General features: G+C 40.0%; 1 protein-coding gene across 2 annotated transcripts in view; it reads left to right on the forward strand.

Moving 5' to 3' along the window:
* Positions 1 to 6,020, forward strand: part of KCNB2 (potassium voltage-gated channel subfamily B member 2) — a 442,900-nt gene extending 436,880 nt beyond the window's left edge. For both annotated transcript variants that reach the window (XM_061123473.1, XM_061123474.1), the window contains exon 3: positions 3,217 to 6,020. In XM_061123473.1, coding sequence (XP_060979456.1) covers positions 3,217 to 5,373 — 2,157 coding nt within the window. In that variant the 3' untranslated portion in view covers positions 5,374 to 6,020. The remainder of the gene's footprint in view (positions 1 to 3,216) is intronic.
* The last annotated feature ends 15,052 nt before the right edge of the window (positions 6,021 to 21,072 follow it).

Genomic DNA, 21,072 nt, shown 5'->3' on the forward strand with positions numbered 1-21,072 from the left:
GGTGAGCATTCCCGACTTGTCCTTAATAAACCCTCTGTATCCACTGTGCCCATGTGTGGTCAGTCGCTCCATCTTTTCCAACTCTTCGCAACCCCATGGACTGAAGTCCACCAGGGTCCTCTGTCCATGGGATTTCCCAGGCAAGAAGGTTGCCATTTCCTCCTCCAGGAGATCCTCCTAACCCAGAGATCGAACCCACAGCTCTTATGTCTCCTGCCTTGGCAAGCAGATTCTTTGTCACTGAGCCACCTGGAAAGCCTGAATCCATTATCCATGGGTTTACTTAAACCTTCTTAAGGGTATTTCTAACTTTAGCCTTTAGAGTTTCTCGGTGTAGATGAGGAGAGCCTTCATACTCCTGTCATTCATTGATTCACATTTTTAAAGGAATGCCTGAAGTATATTCAGGTAAAAAGTAGTTTTGTTTAAGAAAAAACATATAAAACACTAGTAATTAAATGCTGTTCTCTAAGTTAAGAAACCGTAAATCTTTTAATATCTATGGTGCATTCTGGAAAAACTATGGTTTTCCTTTATAGTGATCTAACAGGAAAGGTGAGAGTTGGGAAAAACAGGAAGAAAAAACAATGAAAGGTATAAATGAGGCACAAGAGAAGAAAAGGGCCAGAGTAAGGAGGAAAATCCAAAAGTAGAGAAACTTAGAAGGATCAAGAGGAGAGAAGTTCAGAAATTCTAATGTCAGTTATAGTTCATTTTTTCCACAGACTCATGTTTACTGAGCTGTGTCGTCTCAAGATACTTAATCATTGTTTACTGAACACTGAATGTCTAAATTAAACAGTGTCAGGATATTTTTCTCAGAGCTACTTTTATTTACTTAGCAACGTATGTGTGCCACGATCTTCACAAAGCCATGAAATAACTATAAGTGCTGTCTTCATTTGACAGATCTGTAAACTGAGACACAGAGAGGTTAAGTCATTTGCCCAAAGTCACATAGTAAACAATAAAATCAAGCTCAGAGGTCAGAATGACTGACCAAAATTCAGTCACTGATCCCCTTTTTCCTTTTTTTTTTTCTCCCCACACTGAGAGGCATGTAGGATCTTAACTCCCTAACCAGGGATTGAACCTGCACCCACTGCATTGGAAGGTGGAGTCTTAACCACTGCAGAGTGTGAAAGTGTTATTCACTCAGCTGTATCTGACTCTTTGCGACCTCATAGACTGTAACCTTTTTTCTTTCTTGTGCTGAGTCTTAGTTACTGTATGCAGGATCTTCGATCATTTTCGCGGCATGCATTATCTTTTAGTTGTGGTGGGATCTTGACTTGCAGCATGTGAACTCTTAGTTGCAGCATGTGATGTCTAGTTCCTTGACTAGAGATTGAACCCAGGTCCCCTGCATTGGGAGCTCAGAGTCTTAGCCACTGGGCCATCAGGGAAGCCCTCTCCCTCATCTTTATTTTTAAGCATAAAATTTACTAATCCTTCGAACTTTAAGTAATAGTTTAGTATATTTTCTTAATACATTAGTATTGTATGCATGTGTGCTCAGTTGCACCCGAGTCTGCGACCCTGTGAACTGTAGCTGGCCAAACTTCTCTATCCGTGGGCAAGAATACTGGAGTGGGTAGACATTCCCTTCCCCATAGTATCTTCCCAACCCAGGGATCGAACCTGGGTATCCTGTGTTGCAGGCAGATTCTTTATTATCTGAGTCACCACTAGATTGCTGGGGAAGTCCCTCTTTTTACTTCTTATTGAGTGCTTCCTCTTTCCTTCCATGTCTGATATCATACTGCTATTCCTCTGCCCTGAACCAAGATCACCTTGGACAATCATTAGTTTCTTCTTTATGAAACCTTTCTCAACTGAATGAAGTTAGCTCATAATCTTCTTCTCCCTCATGAGGCTGGCCAGAAGGCCACATGGCCCAGGATGGAGGCTCCTTGACTTGGTTCTGTCTTCAGTGCTTGCCAGACAGATCACATTTGTTCTATGGAAGCATTGCTGTACCAAGGCCATGTTATCTCTCTACATATAGGTCTGTGATCACTGACTGATCAGTGATCAGTCACTTATCCTCTTTTTCCATTTTTATTTATTTATTTATTTATTTTGGTCACACCTTGAGGCATGTTGGAGAAGGCAATGGCAACCCACTCCAGTACTTTTACCTGGAAAATCTCATGGATGGAGGAGCCTGGTAGGCTGCAGTCCATGGGGTCGCTAAGAGTCGGACATGGCTGAGCGACTTCACTTTGACTTTGAGGCATGTAGGATCTTAACTCCCCAACCAGGGATTGAAACTGTACCCACTGCAGGTAGAGGTGGAGTCTTAACCACTGGAAAGTGTTAAAGTGTTATTCGCTCAGTTGTGTCTGACTCTTTAGAATAAAACTTCTGGCAATCATGACTTTTTTCTAGCTTATATAGCAGGTATGGCAATTCACATAAAGAAACCTAAACTGGGTTCAGAGAGAAAAATTACAAAGAGCTCAGAGCGGGGAGGGCTTCCCCGGTAGCTCAGGTGGTAAAGAATCCACCTGCCAGTGCTGGAGATGCGAGAGACATGGGTTCCATCCCTGGGTTGGGAAGATCCCCTGGGGGAGGTTACGGCAAACTGCTCCAGAGGAGCCTGGTGGGCTGCAGTCCATGGGGTTGCAAAGATAGGATACAACTGAGCATACATGCACACACACAAGAAAGGGGAGATGATTGTTCCCCAAAAACTCTTCCAGAGGGGCCTAAGAACAATAGGGGGAGGGCGGGGGGGGGGTGGAATGGGTTTTTTTCAAATGGATTAGACCATAGAATTTAAAGGTATATTACATTAGGTTTCTTTTATACACACACACACACACACACACACACATATATAATTTTAATTGGAGTATAGTTGTTTTACAGTGTTAGGTTAGTTTCTGCTGTAGAGCAAAGTGAATCAGCTATTTGTATAAATATATATATATATCTCACCTCTTTTTTGGATTTTTTTCCCATTTAGGTCACCACAGAGCACTGAATAGAGTTCCCTGTGCCATACAGTAGGTTCCCATTAGTTGCCTATTTTATTCACATTAGGCTTCTAAGTGAAATGAGCTCATAAGAAGTGAATGTGTTTGTAAAGTTACCTTCTTGGAATACCTTTGAACAAGGCATATCATTTAAAAAACAGTGAACCCCAATGTCTCCTGGCTGTGCCTAAGCACCTAAGAGGCGCTATTGACTCGCCTTTCTTTTCTTTTCCAGATCTTGGCTATCGTGTCCATCTTGTTCATTGTCCTCTCCACCATCGCGCTGTCTCTCAACACGCTGCCAGAGCTGCAGGAGATGGATGAATTCGGACAGCCCAATGACAACCCCCAGCTGGCCCACGTGGAGGCCGTGTGTATCGCCTGGTTTACCATGGAGTACCTTTTACGGTTCCTGTCCTCACCCAACAAATGGAAGTTCTTCAAAGGACCGCTGAACGTTATCGACTTGCTGGCCATCTTGCCCTATTACGTCACCATCTTCCTCACAGAGTCCAACAAGAGTGTGCTGCAGTTCCAGAACGTTCGCCGCGTGGTCCAGATCTTCCGGATCATGCGGATCCTCCGGATCCTGAAACTCGCCCGGCACTCGACGGGCCTGCAGTCCCTGGGCTTCACCCTCAGGCGGAGTTACAATGAACTGGGCTTGCTGATCTTGTTTCTGGCCATGGGGATAATGATATTCTCCAGCCTGGTATTTTTTGCCGAGAAGGACGAGGATGCTACCAAGTTCACCAGTATCCCGGCTTCCTTTTGGTGGGCCACCATCACCATGACGACTGTTGGTTATGGAGACATCTACCCAAAAACGTTATTAGGGAAAATTGTGGGAGGTCTCTGCTGTATCGCAGGGGTTCTAGTGATCGCCCTTCCCATCCCAATCATTGTGAACAATTTTTCTGAGTTTTACAAGGAGCAGAAACGCCAGGAGAAAGCCATTAAGAGGAGAGAGGCTCTGGAGCGCGCCAAGAGGAACGGAAGTATCGTGTCTATGAACTTAAAGGACGCTTTTGCTCGAAGTATGGAGCTGATAGACGTGGCCGTGGAGAAGACGGGAGAGTCGGCCAACACCAAGGGCTCCACAGATGACAATCACCTCTCTCCAAGCCGGTGGAAGTGGGCCAGGAAGGCTCTGTCGGAAACCAGCTCCAACAAGTCTTACGAGAATAAGTACCAGGAGGTCAGCCAGAAAGACTCCCATGAACAGCTGAACAACACTTCTTCCTCCAGCCCGCAGCATCTGAGCGCCCAGAAGCTGGAGATGCTGTACAATGAAATCACCAAGACGCAGCCTCACTCTCACCCGAACCCCAATGGCCAGGAGCAGGCCGAGAGGCCGTCCGCCTACGAGGAAGAGATAGAGATGGAGGAGGTGGTCTGCCCGCAGGAGCAGCTGGCGGTGGCACAGACCGAGGGCGTCGTGGACATGAAGAGCACATCCAGTATCGACAGCTTCACCAGCTGCGCCACCGACTTCACGGAGACAGAGAGGTCGCCCCTGCCGCCGCCCTCCGCGTCCCACCTGCAGGTGAAGTTCCCACCCGACCTCGCCGGGATAGAAGAGCACCAAAGAGCCAGGGCGCCCCCCTTCTTAGCCCTAATCAGGGAGAAGGGGCCCGCGGCCAGGGAGGCCACTCCAGAATATGCTCCGATCGACATAACTGTGAACCTCGACGCCGCCGGCGGGCCCCAAGGTGGGCCCCACGGCCCCCTGCCGACGGACAGTGCCTCCGAGAGCCCCAAGAGCTCGCTGAAAGGCAGCAACCCGCTCAAGTCCAGATCGCTCAAGGTCAACTTCAAGGACAGCAGAGGCGGAGCCCCGCCAACCCCGCCCAGCACAGCCAGGCCGCTGCCGGTCACCGCGGCGGACTTTCCACTCACCGCCCCCCAGCTTATCAGCACCATCCTCTTAGAAGAAACCCCCTCCCAGGGAGATAGACCCTTGCTGGGCTCTGAGGTTCATTGTCAAGGACTCTCCAAAGGGCTGACGCCTCGGTTTCCCAAGCAGAAACTCTTTACTTTCTCCACCAGAGAGAGGAGGAGCTTCACGGAAATCGACACGGGGGAAGATGATGACTTCTTAGAGCTCCAGGGGACCACGAGGCGGGACAAGCAGGCAGACTCCAGCCCAAACTGCTTGACAGATAAGCCTAGTGATGGAAGAGACCCTTTAAGAGAAGAGGCCTGTGTGGGCTCTTCCTCTGCCCAGGACACAAGTCACAACTGTAGGCAAGATGTTTACCATGGTGTGGCAGAAGTGAAAAAGGACAACAGTCAAGAAGGGTGCAAGATGGAAAACCATTTGTTTGCCCCAGAAATTCATTCCAACCCGGGAGACACAGGTTACTGCCCCACACGTGAAACCAGCATGTGACTAGTTACAAAAGCAATAATAACACTAAAACAAACAAAAAAACTTGTTTCTTAAAAATGCGGTTAATAATGCCTGTGAACTAAAACGTGGGAAGCCCCTCCCTCCCAAAAAGAGTGCATAAAATGTTATTTTTGCATGGCATGAACAGTTTAGTTTCAGTACTGTTTAAATAAAGAATCAAGACTCCATTTTTGTAACAAACAAAAATGACTGAAGAACACTGAACAAATAAAGAGAGCTCTATTAGGAACCATATTCTGCCATGTCTGACATTTTTGATCCTTTCATTTCAAATTACAGAGTTTCGACTGTGAGCTTTTCTGTTGTGATGAATTTTAGGATTTGTACATGAAAGGATGAAATGTCATTGCATGCGTTCATAATTGCGAGGCGCAAGGTGCTTTGAGCTTGCAAAATGCATAACTTTGTAAATAATAGGGCTTGGGATGCAGAAGTGTCAAGAACAGATGGAAACAAGTTTCTGAGACACAGGCACTTCCTTCACAGCTACTGCCTGGAGGAGCTGTACAGACTTCTTGTTGCAAAACTGCAACCTCTTCTTAAACCATCTCACATATCTTGCTTTGGGTTATAAAGCTCTTATAAGTACGTTTGTTTAAAGGAATACAGTATTTTTATTGACTGATGATATGACTCACAGGGTGCATTTTTCTTTTTTGCTTCTGCTTAGTTGTGGCATTTGTGGTTTTATTTATAAATCATGAAAATAGGCAAGATGTAATGACCAGATATCCAAAAACTTGAAATTGAGGCTTGAAATTTTGCCAATTACATATCCCTAATATTGTGGGGGAAAAGTATGTATCATGTCACAGCCTCTAAAAAATGCATTTTTCAAAAATCTGAACATACTTAAAAGGTGATATTACACAACTAAACTTTTTTTTACTTGCACTCCACTTTTGTAAATCAGTTCTTTAAAAAAACAAAAACAAAAAATTATATATTGGCCACCTAAAGATGACCATTTCCCACTTGTATCCAACATAACCTTTTCTGTCTAAAAACCTAAAGATAGAATGTACATATGCCAAAATGGGAATTCCAAAAAGTGACTTTTGGCAAACTAAAAGCAGAGCTATTTAAGTCAGACTGCCACCTCACCCACCCCGACCACATAGATAGAGGTGAGTTTGGAAATGAGTTACATAGAAAGAACCCTGCCCTGATAATGGATCTTTCAGTATTTCCCAGTGTGAGGAGGGAACACGGCCAGGTGAGGAGGGCTGCAGACTCCAGCAGCACCATCCTGTATTTGCAGCACCTAGAAACACACCCTCACGTTTCCAGCGCCCCCAAGTGGTGGAGGATTGAAAGCAGTATTTCCACCGTTTTTACTGAGGCCGTGAAATGCACCGATGTTAGGGTAGTTGGCGCTCAGTTCAGTTCAGATGGCTCTAGTGGTCAGGAATTCTCCTGTCAATGCAGGAGACACAAGAGACTCGGGTCGATCCCTGGGTCGGAAGACCCCCTGGAGGTGGAAATGGCAATTCACTCCAGTTTTTTGCCTGGAAAATTCCGTGGACAGAGGAGCCTAGCCGGCTACAGTCCATGGGCTTGCAAAGAGTTGGACATGCCTGAGTGTCATGTCAACACACAAACACACACAGGGTATTTGCTGGTGGCTGTCTTGTTGGTTAAGACTGTGCTAGAAGCCAGTTCATTTGGATCCACTTTGCCTTACAGGAAATCAAAGCTCTAGCTCCAGAAATCTAACTGCCTGCTGGGTAATCCTGAGTAAATCTTGAAAACCTCTCTTAGCCTGCTTTACTCCAATAAAAACTAAGACAAATTATTTCTAAGTTACCTTAAGAGTTCAAATTAATGTGATTCCTTGAGCTATCAGGAATGTCCAAGTTCTGCCTCTGAATCATACATTTTGTATGTGTGTGTGGATGTGTGGGTGGGTGTGGGTGCGGGTGTCTAGTTCAGGGAAACAGGAAAAGTCTGGGCCAAATTTAAAGCACAATTTTTTGTTTAAGGAAAAACATTCCAAATTTTATCCTATATTTTAAAGGAAAAAACACATCAGAAAAAGACAAACCAAATATTTAGAATCTAACTTAAGGCTTTAAGGAATAACATGTCTTTATTAACAAAATCTGGTCATTATATCTTAGATAAGAAAATCAGGATGGTTATGGTTCTTAGTTGAAATCCAAGTACTGCTAAAAATAATTTTAAGCATTTTTTCATTGTTATTAGAATTTCCTAATGGTTTTTATGTTTGTTTCAAAACACAACTTTTAAGAGTGTATGGTCATTAATCATTGATATTTACATTAGTCATACTTATTTCAGTGTCTAAAACTACATATTGCTCAGTTTTTGTAAAACTAGAGTGTCTGAATTTTCTATATATAGTTTTTCAAGTAAACAGATATATCTGCTGTTAGATGAATAGCAAATAAGTCCTGAAAATTATTTTCTTTACATAGTCTCATGAAGCAGTTATTTTCTGATGTCTCTGTATTGATGAATCTCGTTTTTTAAAATTTATCTGATAGTTTACTAATGCCAACCTGTCTTGTGTCCATTAGGCCTTCTACCTGAGAATCCTGCTCCAGAATGCTTAATATTAAAAATCTTTCCTAGATAAGGAATTTAGACATTTCCCCCAAAAGATTTCTCCCTAAAAACTTTTTTCTGTTAATATTATTTTTTTAAGTTTTAAAGAATTTTGGAGAACCTCCTATGGAAAATTGAACCTTCAATTCTTCTTAGCCCCTCTGAGCCAAACATCTTTGGCTAGGAAAAAATAAAACATTCCTCAAAAAAAAAACAAAAAACACAACTTTTGACTTTGTTGTTTCGCAAGAAAGCACCAAGGGTTCCCAGAATGCTCTTGTGCAGTTCGTCCTAAACCTTTTAAGTGAACTAACTGCCTCTAATTCAGAGGATGAACGTATTTGCCTGGACTGGTCTGGGAATATACCAAGCACAGAGATCTTGCAAAGTCTTATGTTTTATGTTAAAAAGTCATGAAAATGCTGCATTTTACTTCATAGCATATGCTTCAATATTAAAGAGTTGATGTTTTTTCTTACAGTACTCACCAACTACTGAAATGGATACTCATTTAACTTTACATACCTCTTTTTGTATTCCCTGGAAAACACACCCCCAGTTTGAGAAGCACTGCTTGAGTGGCAGGGACACAGACTAACTCCCTAAGGGACCCTGGAGGTTTCCACCACTGGGAGAGCCCACTCAGTATCACCTAGCTCAGTGACCAGAGACAAACATCAATGAGGAAAGGCTATTTGAAAGAACTCAAAATAACATAGTCCCAGGTGTGGTTAATTCAGTTCTGCTGACCATCCTAATGGATATAAATTGCCACAAGATTGTTTTAACTCAAAACTTGAAATTGATCATAAGAGAATAGAAATGGGTACGTGGATATACATCTTGGGCTGGATCACAAATGCAAGAGTGACAACCAGACTCCCTAGAGTTCATTGAATTAGTTTCTAAACATTTCCACTAGAAATTTCTTCACTGGGGCACAGCCAACAGCTTTGAAGCAAGCATTTAGATCTAGCACTATCCTGATATGAACTGGATCTGGTAACAAGAAGAGGATGTGCCAGTGTCTGTTCCCATTAATTTCCTGTCAAACGCGTCTTAGTCGTGTAGACATGAGGAAAGTCAACAACTCAACTATTTTCTCTTGAAATTTGAAAAGAAAAAAGTGTGTAGAATATTTTAGAGTTTTTGGTCATGTTTAATCCTCACAACAGCCGCCTTCTGAATCAGGTGTTATTTATCAATAGAAGACCAGGGAAGTTATGAATCTTGTTCAGATTCACACTTGAACTTGATGAAGAGTAGAACGAGACCTCATTCACATCCTGTGGCTTCACATCCAGTGTTCCAGTGAACTACAGGAAAGTCTGTTTAGTTAAGGAGTGTTTTTTCTCTGTTAATATTCGAAATAATGAAAATAAAAACAGAGGTGTATTTATTGTCACACAGTTTGTTTAAAGCAGCAGTGGATCATGCCAAATGCTAATGACTTGAGATAAATGACATTGATTGTCTTTAGCACATACATTTGCCCTCTTGGAATTCTGGTCATAAGATACACATCTCTGGATTAAAGAGAAGAATTTATTATTCATGACATAACATGATATACACATTAGGCAAAGACTGAAGGACGTCACTGATTTTCTAGGAAAAAAAAAATAAAGAACTTTAGAATGACTGAATCTAAGTTCAAAAATATTGTCTAATAGAAGTTGATTGGCATTTCACTATTCATTCATTCAGTAAATATGAGGTGAGCACTCCTATATTGTATAGAAGGAATTGTGCTTGGTGCTAGGGTACAGCCCCCAGCCTCATGGACTTACGACCCATTTAAAACCAGATTGAGGGGACTTCCCTGGCATCCAGTGGTTAGGATTCCAAGCTTCCTGCACTTCCACTGCAATAGGCACAAGTTCCATGCCATGTCAGGGAACTAAGATCCTTCATGCCGTGTGGTGTGGTCAAAAAGTACATAACATTAACAATAATAATAAAACCAGGCTGAGGATCATTTGGGTTACTGGAAAGTATCTCTTCTAAATATGGAAAAATCATTCAGTTATCAAACCAGGAAAGTATATGACAAGAACAGGTAAAATTTTTTTTCCAAAGAACTGTTTTCCTAAGAAATAAATGGATGGTATGAATGGAAGTTTGATGCATAATTATTTCTGAATCACAGTTTAAATTTACATTTGAGGTAACAAATTGTTAATCTGATTGAGTAAAGCTATGAGTTGTCTTTCCCTATTATCTGGTAAATTGAAAAATAATTCTTAGATATATTACTTGTCAAAGTAGCTAATAATAGTCTATCACTAATAAGTAGAGCAAAATTTAATACCAGTGAAGAAATCTGTACCAATTTTATATTTTAATAGTTTGTTGATGGTTATTTGGTTAAAAACTAAGCATTTTAATGTTTTTTTCTTACTTCCCATTGACTGTAGGCAACATTTTAGCAGTCTATCAATATTCTCTATTTAGTCCTCTGAATTTCTAAATGAAAAGTGCTTAAAATTCAGTAATCAAAAATGGTTTAGCTTGACTCAAGGGCTTTACTTACTTAGGTCCATGTGAATTTGAAAATATATTGGGTGTTTTCCCACTTCAACTGCCCTCACCCAAACAGAACTAAAAAAGAAAAGAAAGAAGAGACTACAAAATCTAAATAAAAATTGCAAACACTCGAAGGCCCATCCCTAATAAGAAAGGGGAAAGGTCTCAATTCCAAAATCTTGGTGAACATTCTATATTATTGAAGTTAGCACTTATTGTAATATAATGCTCTTCTTTAGTGATGTCAATTACAATTGCTTCCACTTGACTTTTTAAAATAGCCTGACTTAATTTCATAAACCTGTTTACCGTTGCCATTAATGCATAATCTCCTCCTTATTAAGTCTAAAAGGGTTTTAAACTATAAATATACATACAAAGAAAGGAAGGTGGGAAATTCTCTTTAGTAGTGAGACAATCCAAGGCCAGCAAAAGATACTGCTGCTGCTGCTGCTGCTAAGTCGCTTCAGTCGTGTCCGACTCTGCGACCCCATAGACGGCAGCCCACCAGGCTCCCCAGTCCCTGGGATTCTCCAGGCAAGAACACTGGAGTGGGTTGCCATTTCCTTCTCCAATGCATGAAAGTGAAAAGTGAAAGTGAAGTTGCTTAGTTGTGTCCGACTCTTAGCGACCCCATGGACTGCAGCCTACCAGGCTCCTCTGTCCATGAGATTTTTCAGGCAAGAGTACTGGAGTGGGGTGCCATTGCCTTCTCCAGCAAAAGATACAAATACCCCCCAAAAAGAAGAAGGACTAAGAAATAGGTAGGTAAACTAAATGTGTTTATAAGCCAAAAAATTTATATTTGGTATGTGTGTGTGTGTGTGTGTGTATGTAATTCTTGCATGTAATTGAAACTGCTTATTAACATGAAATCTGATTAAGATCATAATTCCAGCTTTAATCTCTCTCCTGAAGAAATTAGTTCTTATTATCTAATAGATATTTCCATATTTCTGGGGTAAAATACTTCATTCAACAAACATTTACTGTCTACCTTATGCAAGAAATTAATTTATGCACAGTTCATTCCCTCAGTTTCACACGTTAGCAGAGATTTCATATTTAAAGAGACTATGTTCCCAAGTGAAATCTAATTCCATAGCTTGGGCTGGAAATAGTATGGCAATATGTTTGAGTTTGTTGTCTGAGAATTTCTGTAATCCACTTTTATTTTTTCTCAGATTCGTTATTTCTTTTCATTCTTTAGAATCTGAATGACCACCACATAAGCTTTCTAAACATCCATGCTTAAAACTATAGCAGCTGTCTGAAAGTTAGTGATAATTTATTTTAGTGTAGATATTGCCCACTTCAACCAAAAGATATAAGATTCTGACAAAAAACAATGTTGAAAAATCATTGTTTTTATACCCTTTAACTGTTCTGTTTGATTTTGTTTAAATCCTAGCCTGTATGCTGTGGGAGAACCCATCACTACCTGCTGGTAAGGAAAGCTTAATGCCAATCTAGCAATGTTGTTTATCTCCCTTATATCATGGGCAAGCTTGCAAGTGATATAGCTGAATAGCTTTTCTTTCTGTTATTTTTGCTCCATTTCAACCTAAAAAGACTTTAGATTGAATACCAAGCAATATAGACTTTCAAAGTTAAGACTCAGGGAAATAGACAGAATACTGGCAACAGAGAGGTAAATACACAGATTTTCCAAAGGATGTCAGGAGCCCGCTCGTCCTGCTTTTTCAGTCTGTGTTGAGTGCCCTCTAGTGGTCAGTTTGAAAGAAAGTGGAATTCTATTTGCCAAGAAAGGATGGGGTAAGGAGGACTTGAAAGAAAGTTCTGGACCATTTTCCACCTTCTATCACCCGTGCAGAGTCAAAATCATTACCAAGTTATTTTTTTCAGTGATCATTTCTCAGTTTTCTTTTTCTTATTCTAAAATATCTGATAAAATTGTTGCCACCCTCTGCACAGCACTTTCAAAGTGGTTCTACCTGCTGTCTCCAAATTTAAAGCAAGAGTCACAAGTTTAAGTAAATGTTTAGAAATGTCCTAGTCTGCACTCCGAATACACATTAGTAAATGCTACATTGACCTTTCTGCCATTAGTGGGAAGACAGAAGAGCACTTAAAGGGGCGCCTTTTTTAACAATCACAAATCTGTAAGGACAAATCCACAGTCTCCATTCTACTTAAAGGTAGAACCTGAAATACCCCAGAATTGACTCTGGCAAAAACACAAGTGGTTCTAAACTTCCAAGCCATATCTGTGGGTACTGGCCAGAAATTGAATTACAGCCAGATTTCTGCCATTTTCTTTAAACCAAGATGCTCCTAATATTCTTATTTGCAGCATATGGGTTAGGCTCCAAATTATAGTCACATAATGTTTCATTGAAATGGGGAGGCGTTTTGGAAGGCAAACAGAAGGTAATATGTTCTAATATTACCCAAATTACTTATCCAACAAAAATATTATCACCAGAAGTAACAAATGTGTATATATTATGAAAATCTCACTAAAAAATTTATAAAATCTTCCTATTTATTTCAAAGCCAAAGAAAGAAAAAAAAAACCTGCAACTTAAAAAACACTGGGTTTGTCCAATAGCCAAATTTCAAACTTATGCAGTTTTAAAGCAGCATATTAAACCATTAAAAACTCAACAGTGAATGTATAAAAAAGGTTTATTAAGTAAATATAAGGTACCATTAGCACACTGAAGCATTTTTAATAACCTTTCATTTAACTGCATAATGACTATGTCTGCTCTTAGCACCTTGCTTTCAATCCAAAAGCTTTTCTGTTTCATATTGTTGCTTATGGTTCGGCTTGCTTGCTTTGTTTTGTTTGAAGGAGTGAGAGTAAGTGGGAGGAAGAGCTTAAAGGGGAAGGTTATTGGGCAATTTACTAATATTAGTTCTGTGCCCTGGATGTAGAATGGAAACCATCTGTGGCAGTGACTTGATCTTCTCACTCCCTTCCACCTTCCTTTCAAGTTTCATCTTCCTGATTCTGAAACAGATTCTTTTGATCAAATCTCATATCAGATCATCCAGATTCTTCATTCCTCTCCCGTCTGCAGTAATCACTAGCAATCCTTCCCTCAGATCTGCCTGGTTACACAGGTCTTCAGGGTCAAGTCAAGGACAGGACCAAATGAACCATGGGCAATAGCAACTGGAGCCCAAAGTCAAGGTCACTAATCTTAGAGAAACCAGAGGACAAAAGAACTCTCTACACCATGTCATAATATGATTTGATCAACAAAGCAATGACACAATGTTTTCTCCTACTATTAACAAGAACAATAATTATTAAAGCCTCTATTAATTTCTTGACCTTCAAAGGTAAATAAGTAGATTGATGAGAGAAATGGTGCCCCGTTCACTAAGTTAGCACAAGGTACCATCCTAAATGCAAACTTCCACTAAAATTTTGTGTGTAACCAACTAGTGTGTGTTTTCAGGGCACTATACAAAAAGGAAATACCAGTATTATCCTTTTCATTATTTTCATTGCTAACGAACATTTTCATCAGGGGAAAACTGATATTGATATGGTAGTTTCAATATGGTTCTTGAGCCAAAATCATAATGGCAACTTAAAAAAAAAACTTTAACAGGGGATATTAGATGTGGACAGAAGGCCATACTGAAAAATAGTGTTTTACTCTACATCCAATGAAAAATAAGTCATATTTGGATAGAATTTAAGTTTTTTACATAAAAATATCTTTAGTGGTCATTTGAAATTAATATCTCTCATCTTACTGTAAATGTTTTTTAAAGAATATTATAAATTAAGTGAAGTATATATACTAAAGCGCCAAGCACAATACCTGAAGACAAATAGGAGGAATTTCATTTGAGTGTTTCCAAAGAAAGCATTCAGCTCACATTTGTGTGTTAATCAGTCTTCTAAAATTCTTCTGTCTTCCTAAACAGTCAAAATTTTATATGTGTGTATGAGTGTAAATGTAAGTTTTTACTCTCTGTTACCATAAAATAGACAGCATTTTATTTGCTATGTATTATATATACATATATGTGTGTGTGTGTGTATGTATACATATATTATATATGAAACCATTTCATGTGGCTTTAAAGAGAGATTGACATGACATTTTTTGGACCAATAACATGCTATGAAGACTTATGTAATGCAATTTTTTTTACCTAGCAGCCTTAGATTTTTAATATTCAGTAGACAGATGTAAATTTTTTCTAGAGATATATCAGCTTCCTACAATTACTAAGACTTTAGAGATACTATATATTTAAAGTCTTTTACATCATCCTTATTACCACAGAATTAAACATGATTAGTCATTATGTGAATATCAATGTATCACTCCATTTTTATGCTTTAAACACTTGTAAACCTAAGGATATATTTCATAAAGTAATTCATAACTGAATTTTATTCCAGCTTTACCATAATTGGCTATTTACCAGATTAAACTGAAATGAAAGCAAAAGCTTGCAGTATTCAAATATTCTTAATTAAATTTTGGTTTTAAAATCAAAAAAGTATAGACTGTCATTGTTTATTTATTCTTTTATGTTGAAATCTTATTGACCAAGAAAGGTAACAGAGAAGGAGGCTTGTTTTCTCTTTCAATTTATTTATAATTTCAAGTTACAAAAATTTAACTCGAGCCCTTATTTCCTATAAGTGATGATGACCAAGGACTACAAATAATGCTGCACACCTAGTCCTTAGACTGACGAAATGTAACTCCTCTAGCCAAATCAGGGCAGTCACTGTGCAACCAGGGGAGTGCAACTAACTTGAACATTGCATTAAAGACAGACTTACTTTGGATCAATACTCTATTGACTCTGCAAAAGAATTTCCAAGATATGTAAAATTGCGCTTTCGGAGTATCCAGTATGTGTCATTGGTAAATGGAAAATAATACTTTGATTTTAGCCAATTTTGTTTGTTTGTTTTGTTTGTTTTGTTTTGTTTTTGTTTCTTTGCCTAGTAATTTTACGAAAGCTTTAGGGTAACACATTACTTAGTTTGGGGTTTCAATCAACGTATTATTATGCTTAAAAAAAATCCATGTTCTAAAACATAATTGCATGACAGCTTAGATTTTATTACTATTTAGTTATAGCTTAACGAATACTGTATTCCTACCTGTTTTCTAAAAAAATCAAGTTCCTAGCTTATTAAATAATATTCAGATGAAGCATTATGCTGCCCAACCAGCTCACTAAATGTATTTATTACCTGCTTTTATGTAGCTTATGTAAAAACTCAGTGTTGACTGTTTATGTCTATTGCTTTTTAAAGCTACCAGTGTGACTGTCTCATCTTACTATGTCAATGCACTATGTTACGGTGTCACATACATAGACCACGGTACAAAAGTAACTATAAACTGCTTACTCAATATCTAGCCCAAAAAAGGTCTGAGGCAGTGCAATAACACCCTTAGTTGAACAGCTCACTGTTGGAATCATTTTGATCTGTGCATTCTCTACTATCAAATACTGAAGTTGTATTTTTTAAGTGTCTTTTCGGGCTTGTAATACAAATCTCTACATCATATCTACATAGTCTAAATATGTCGAGTAATTCAGTTTTAAAAAGTGTTGTCTGTTAATAAACTAAAGAGAATTAGCTGCTGATATTTCCAGATAACTGCTTAATTTATTTCCCATTGCCAATGTAGACCTGCCTTAAATGGTTTCTTTCACCACTATTAAGTGTAAAATGAAAGGAGAATAGTGTGGTGAAGGCTTACCTGTCTGACATTAGCTCTTCTCACTAGTCAAAGTAGACATTCCTCAGAAATGACACCATTTGGTGATGTCCAGTGTCACGTATATGTTATTTTCCTTTTAGTCTTCAAAAGCTAAAGTCAGATATATATAAAATAAACATATATAGACTTTCAAAGGCTAACATTTTGGGAGGGATGTGGGGGGTAGGAGGGAGGAAGAGGAGGTGAGGAAATGGAGGGAGAGAGAGGAGGAAAGAAAAAAAGAAAAACTAAAAGAGAAAGGCAAATCTTCAAGTGAGTTAAATGGAAGAAACTGAAGTTTATAGAGTACATTTTTTGAAAAGTTGATTGGCTTTTGGGAAGGCAGTCATGTTGGTCTGTGTGCATGTGGACATGAGTGTGTTTAGGATCAGGAAATAGAGCCTGAATTTACTGGGTTTTGGGTTAACCAGAGTCATATATTATGCATTTTTGGTTAACTAGAGTTATAAACTATTAAAAACAATGTGTCTAACTCCCCAAACTCATTAATTCAATGTTTAATGTTAGAATTATCTTCTGGTTAAACTCAGGACAATTCTGTGAATATTCACAAAATAATTTTATGAAAACCTACAGTGAAACTATAAAAGTATCAGTAATTAATGCACATAAAACGCCTTCCTGGGAATAATTGTGGGTGATTTCCCTGTAAAATAGGTTGATAAACAACCTGATTCTATTTGTCTCAAGCTGTAGAGATTTTAATAATGTCTGTTGAGTTCCTAACATCTCCCAGATTAAAAAAACACTCATAACTATTTTTAAAACCTAAGGAATATGGTGTCAGAAATTCAAAGTTAAATAATAGTTCTTAAAATTACCGTATACATTAAGTAAAACAATTTCATATTTCTAAGTTACATATGGTATTAGATTTATAGGGACTGTTACATGAAGCATCACTATCTTTTATTAACTTTAATGTTTTAGAGGGTTTTCATACTGTCTATGAATGCTCCGAACGCTGCAGGGGAAAAGAAGCACAATCAAGTATTTTATTTTTGAAGATTTCTCAGTTTGGTTATCCTTTCCAGTTTACACACATAATAGGATCAGCATTTCATCTCATGCTATGTTGAAATGTTTTTAATATAAACTGTCAATAGAAGCCAGAGCTTATGTATGCATAAGTGGTAAGTTTTGTCTAGTCTCACTCATCTGCCTCAACATGCTTTATTTCATCCTATTTGCAAACAAGATGTTTTTATTTCAGTTTTGTGAAGAGGAAACGGTTTCGCAGCTGTCCATCCTGCACCATTAATACGATGCCTTTCTCTCCCATTTAATGGTGTTTGTGTCAATGTTCCCATATCTTCTGCACTTTAACTCCATAAAAAGAAAATGTGATTTTGTATTAGTAGTTTTGCTGATCAACTCAATATTTCTGCACCAATCAACATCCTTATATGCATGTAGTAGTCTGTACAATTGTTCAACATCAAAATACTTGTTTACCTTATGTCAAAATGTCTATAAAATTGCTGGCATTGTTCTCCATTCCAGTCTGGTAGAATAAGCAAGATAGAAAATAAATGTGTAAATGAATCATCTGTGTCATTTCAGTTCTCTGCATGAAGCCACTTCACATTGAGCATGGCATCCACACCCGCCACCCAACAATCCATGGTTTCTCAACACCTCATTACTGACTGTTGAGGCAGGGAGCTTTTTGGAGGAAGTGAGGGATAAAACTGCAAAGCCTGGCAAAAAGTAAAAGTTGTATCCATTACCATTCAAAGTATTCTTCTCAAATGAATCCTTTTAGACAGCCTATGAATGCATCACTTGCTTTATATTTTAAAAAAAATTCAATGCACACGACCTTGCAAAATACTGGGGTAAGATCATCAAAGAATTTTGAGATAGTCTCTCACTGCGATTCCTAAAACCAATCTGGTCAGTCCTTGTTGGGCAAATCAAATCTTGATTTCCGACCCCAGAGTCAGCTCTGTGGGTATGTGACTCAAGCAGTCACACAGAAGTACAGATATTCAGAAGAGCCTGGCACTCAATTTAATGCTCTGCTGCCGCCATCTTGAAGTTCTGAATAATTTTTCAGTAAGGAACCCAGTATATTCGTTTTGTTTTAGGCCCCACAGTTTGTACAGCCAGTCCTTCTGGCTGCTGTGCTGTGCTTAGTCACTTCAGTCATGTCCAACTCTTTGCAACCCCATGGACTGTAGCCCACCAGGCTCTTCTGTCCATGGGGATTCTCCAGGCAAGAATACTGGAGTGGGTTGCCATGCCCTCCTCCAGGGGATTGTCCCAACCCAGGGATTGAACCCAGGTCTCCCACATTGCAGGCAGATTCTTTACCAGCTGAGCTACCAGGGAAGCCCATCTTTCCTGGCCAGGGAGATAAACGATTAGACTGCCAGTTGAATCAGACTCTCCAAGGTAAGAGGTGAACAGATAGTAAGGAGAAAGGCTTATTTATTTAATAATCCCTCACACAGCACTTGTTTTTCAGTTGCTAAGTCATGTCTAACTCTGTGATCCCATGGACTGCAGCGTGGCAGGCCTCCCTGTCCCTCACTTACAGCACTTACCATATATCCAGTCCTATACATATATTTATTTAAACCTCACAATACTAGTCCTATTAACATCCCCATTTTACGTAAGAGGAAACTGAGGCACAGAGAAATTAAGTAGCTTGCCAAAGGTCACACAGCTAGTAAAGCCAGGATGTGAACCCAGGCAGTTCGGCTACAGAATTTGGATGTCTGACCATTGAGGTTGTCGGCACAGGGTGGGGGGCGGGGGAGGGGAGGGGAGTGTGTAATTCCCTCGGTTCTGCCTTGGCGCAACAAAAATTTGAAGTGACGGACAGACCAGCGTTACAGCCCTCTGACAGACCAGGGTTACAGCTCAGTTTTATTTAGAAAGTAAAGGAAAATACATCCTCGAGGCGTGAGGGCATGCAGACCCAAAAGACACAAGGAGAAGAGAGGCCCCCAGCCCAATTTTGTCTCCTCTTTTTATATGTTTTCTTCCTCCTCCCCCTGGGCCTGCCCTATGTAAATTGGGCTATCCAGGAGTGCTATTTGTTTTACTAGAGGTCCTCACTCCGGTCCTTGGATCTTCCTTTGTTCTATTTTTGTGGGCTTTTCCCTTTGTCTTTTAGCCACCACCATTGGACTCCTTTTTCCTATTCTAACTACCTAACAAGGTCAATACCAGCTCTTGCTCCGCTTTGCTGCCTTTCCATCAAAGAAAATTTCCTCATTTTGTTTGTTAATAGAGCACTGGGGACATGCATTAATCTGGTGGCCCAACAGAAAAGTATCCGCCTGCCAATACAAGAGAAAAGAGTTCGATCCCTGGGTCAGGAAGATTCCCTGGAGAATGAAATGGCAACCCACTCCAATATTCTTGCCTGGGGAAATCTCATAAACAGAGGAGCCTGGAGGACTATAGACCATGGGGTCACAAAAGAGTCAGACAGGACTTAGTGACTAAACAATGACAACAAAAAAAAGTTCTTGCTTTGCTATGCTGCCTTTCCATCAAAGAAAATTCCTCATTTTGTTAATAGAGCCCTGGGGACATGCATTACAGTCTTTATCTGAAAGATCTTTCCTTAATAGTCTAAAAGTTGCAAGGATGATACTTCCTGAGAGATTGAACTCTTTGCAACAGCATTTCCCTACTCTTAAAGTCAAGAACACTTTCTTGAGTTAAATTAATAAGAGATGGCTATTAATATTAAATAAAATGTCGCCATCGTATTTGTGACCCAACACAGCTATAGCTGCTGAGTGCCTGGTCTCTACACCCGACCCCTGACCTGAAGACAAAGGGGTGAGGAGTGACAAGGAGAATCGACTGGCCTTGGACTCAATGACACTTTCCTCCCTGTGTTCCCTCCTAGCTCCAATATCACCACCATTTTCCAAAAGCAAGAGGGCCCCCTCCTGGTCATCATTTCGTTTAAAAGAGGCATGCAAAAAAAAAAGAAAAAGGCGTGCGAGCTAAGTAGCTTCAGTCGTGTCTAACTTTTTGCAACCCCATGGACTGTAGCCCACCAGGCTCCTCTGTCCATGGGGATTCTGCAGGCAAGAATACTGGAGTGGGTTGCCATGCCCTCCTCCAGGGTTAACAGAGGAAGAAGTACATAAAATGTGCATTTTTCTGGACATAAGAGGTTGGGGCAGGCAATGTAGAGAAACTCAGCGCTGGATTCTGAGAATTCAACCAGGAGCAACATGTGCATCAATCAGTCTACAAGAGCCCTTCCCTCTGGGCTGAAGTTCAAGCTCCAAACTGTGGATCAGGAAGGAGCGACCACCAAAGTCTACTGTACCCACACTCTTTCCGGGCTTAACTGTATCACCCAGGAGTGGCCCGTCCAGTCAAAATGTCCTTTGGCTTCTCTGGTCACCCGGAGAGTGGGCACTGGGTAAGGGCCATATAGCCAGGGAAGGAAATATAAATATTCTCCCATATGAGCTTCTCAATCTTGTCCACCACACTCCATTTTCCAAACTCTACTGGAGGATATGATAACCCTTTCTGGTATCCTTGCCTGGAGAATCCCATGGACAGAGGAGCCTGAAGGACTCTGGTCCATAAGGTTGCATAGAGTCAGACACAATGGAAATGACTTAGCACACATGCACTTCTCTGAAAGTTCAGGAAACACAGACCAAGAGAGAAGCCAGGGTAGAGTCACCCATCCCTAGAATTCCATCTCTCTCACAAGAAATGGTATAGAAGCAGCCTTCACTTCCTCCCCCTTGTTGACCTGGTTGAAGGCTAAACTCTCACCGCTTTGGTCTGGTCCCTTCTCTCTGCTCCAGTGCATCCTGTTTAGGCTCCACCCTCAGCCTTAGAAAAATAA

Source organism: Dama dama, chromosome 21 (assembly GCF_033118175.1).
Source record: "Dama dama isolate Ldn47 chromosome 21, ASM3311817v1, whole genome shotgun sequence".
Classification (NCBI taxonomy): domain Eukaryota; kingdom Metazoa; phylum Chordata; class Mammalia; order Artiodactyla; family Cervidae; genus Dama; species Dama dama.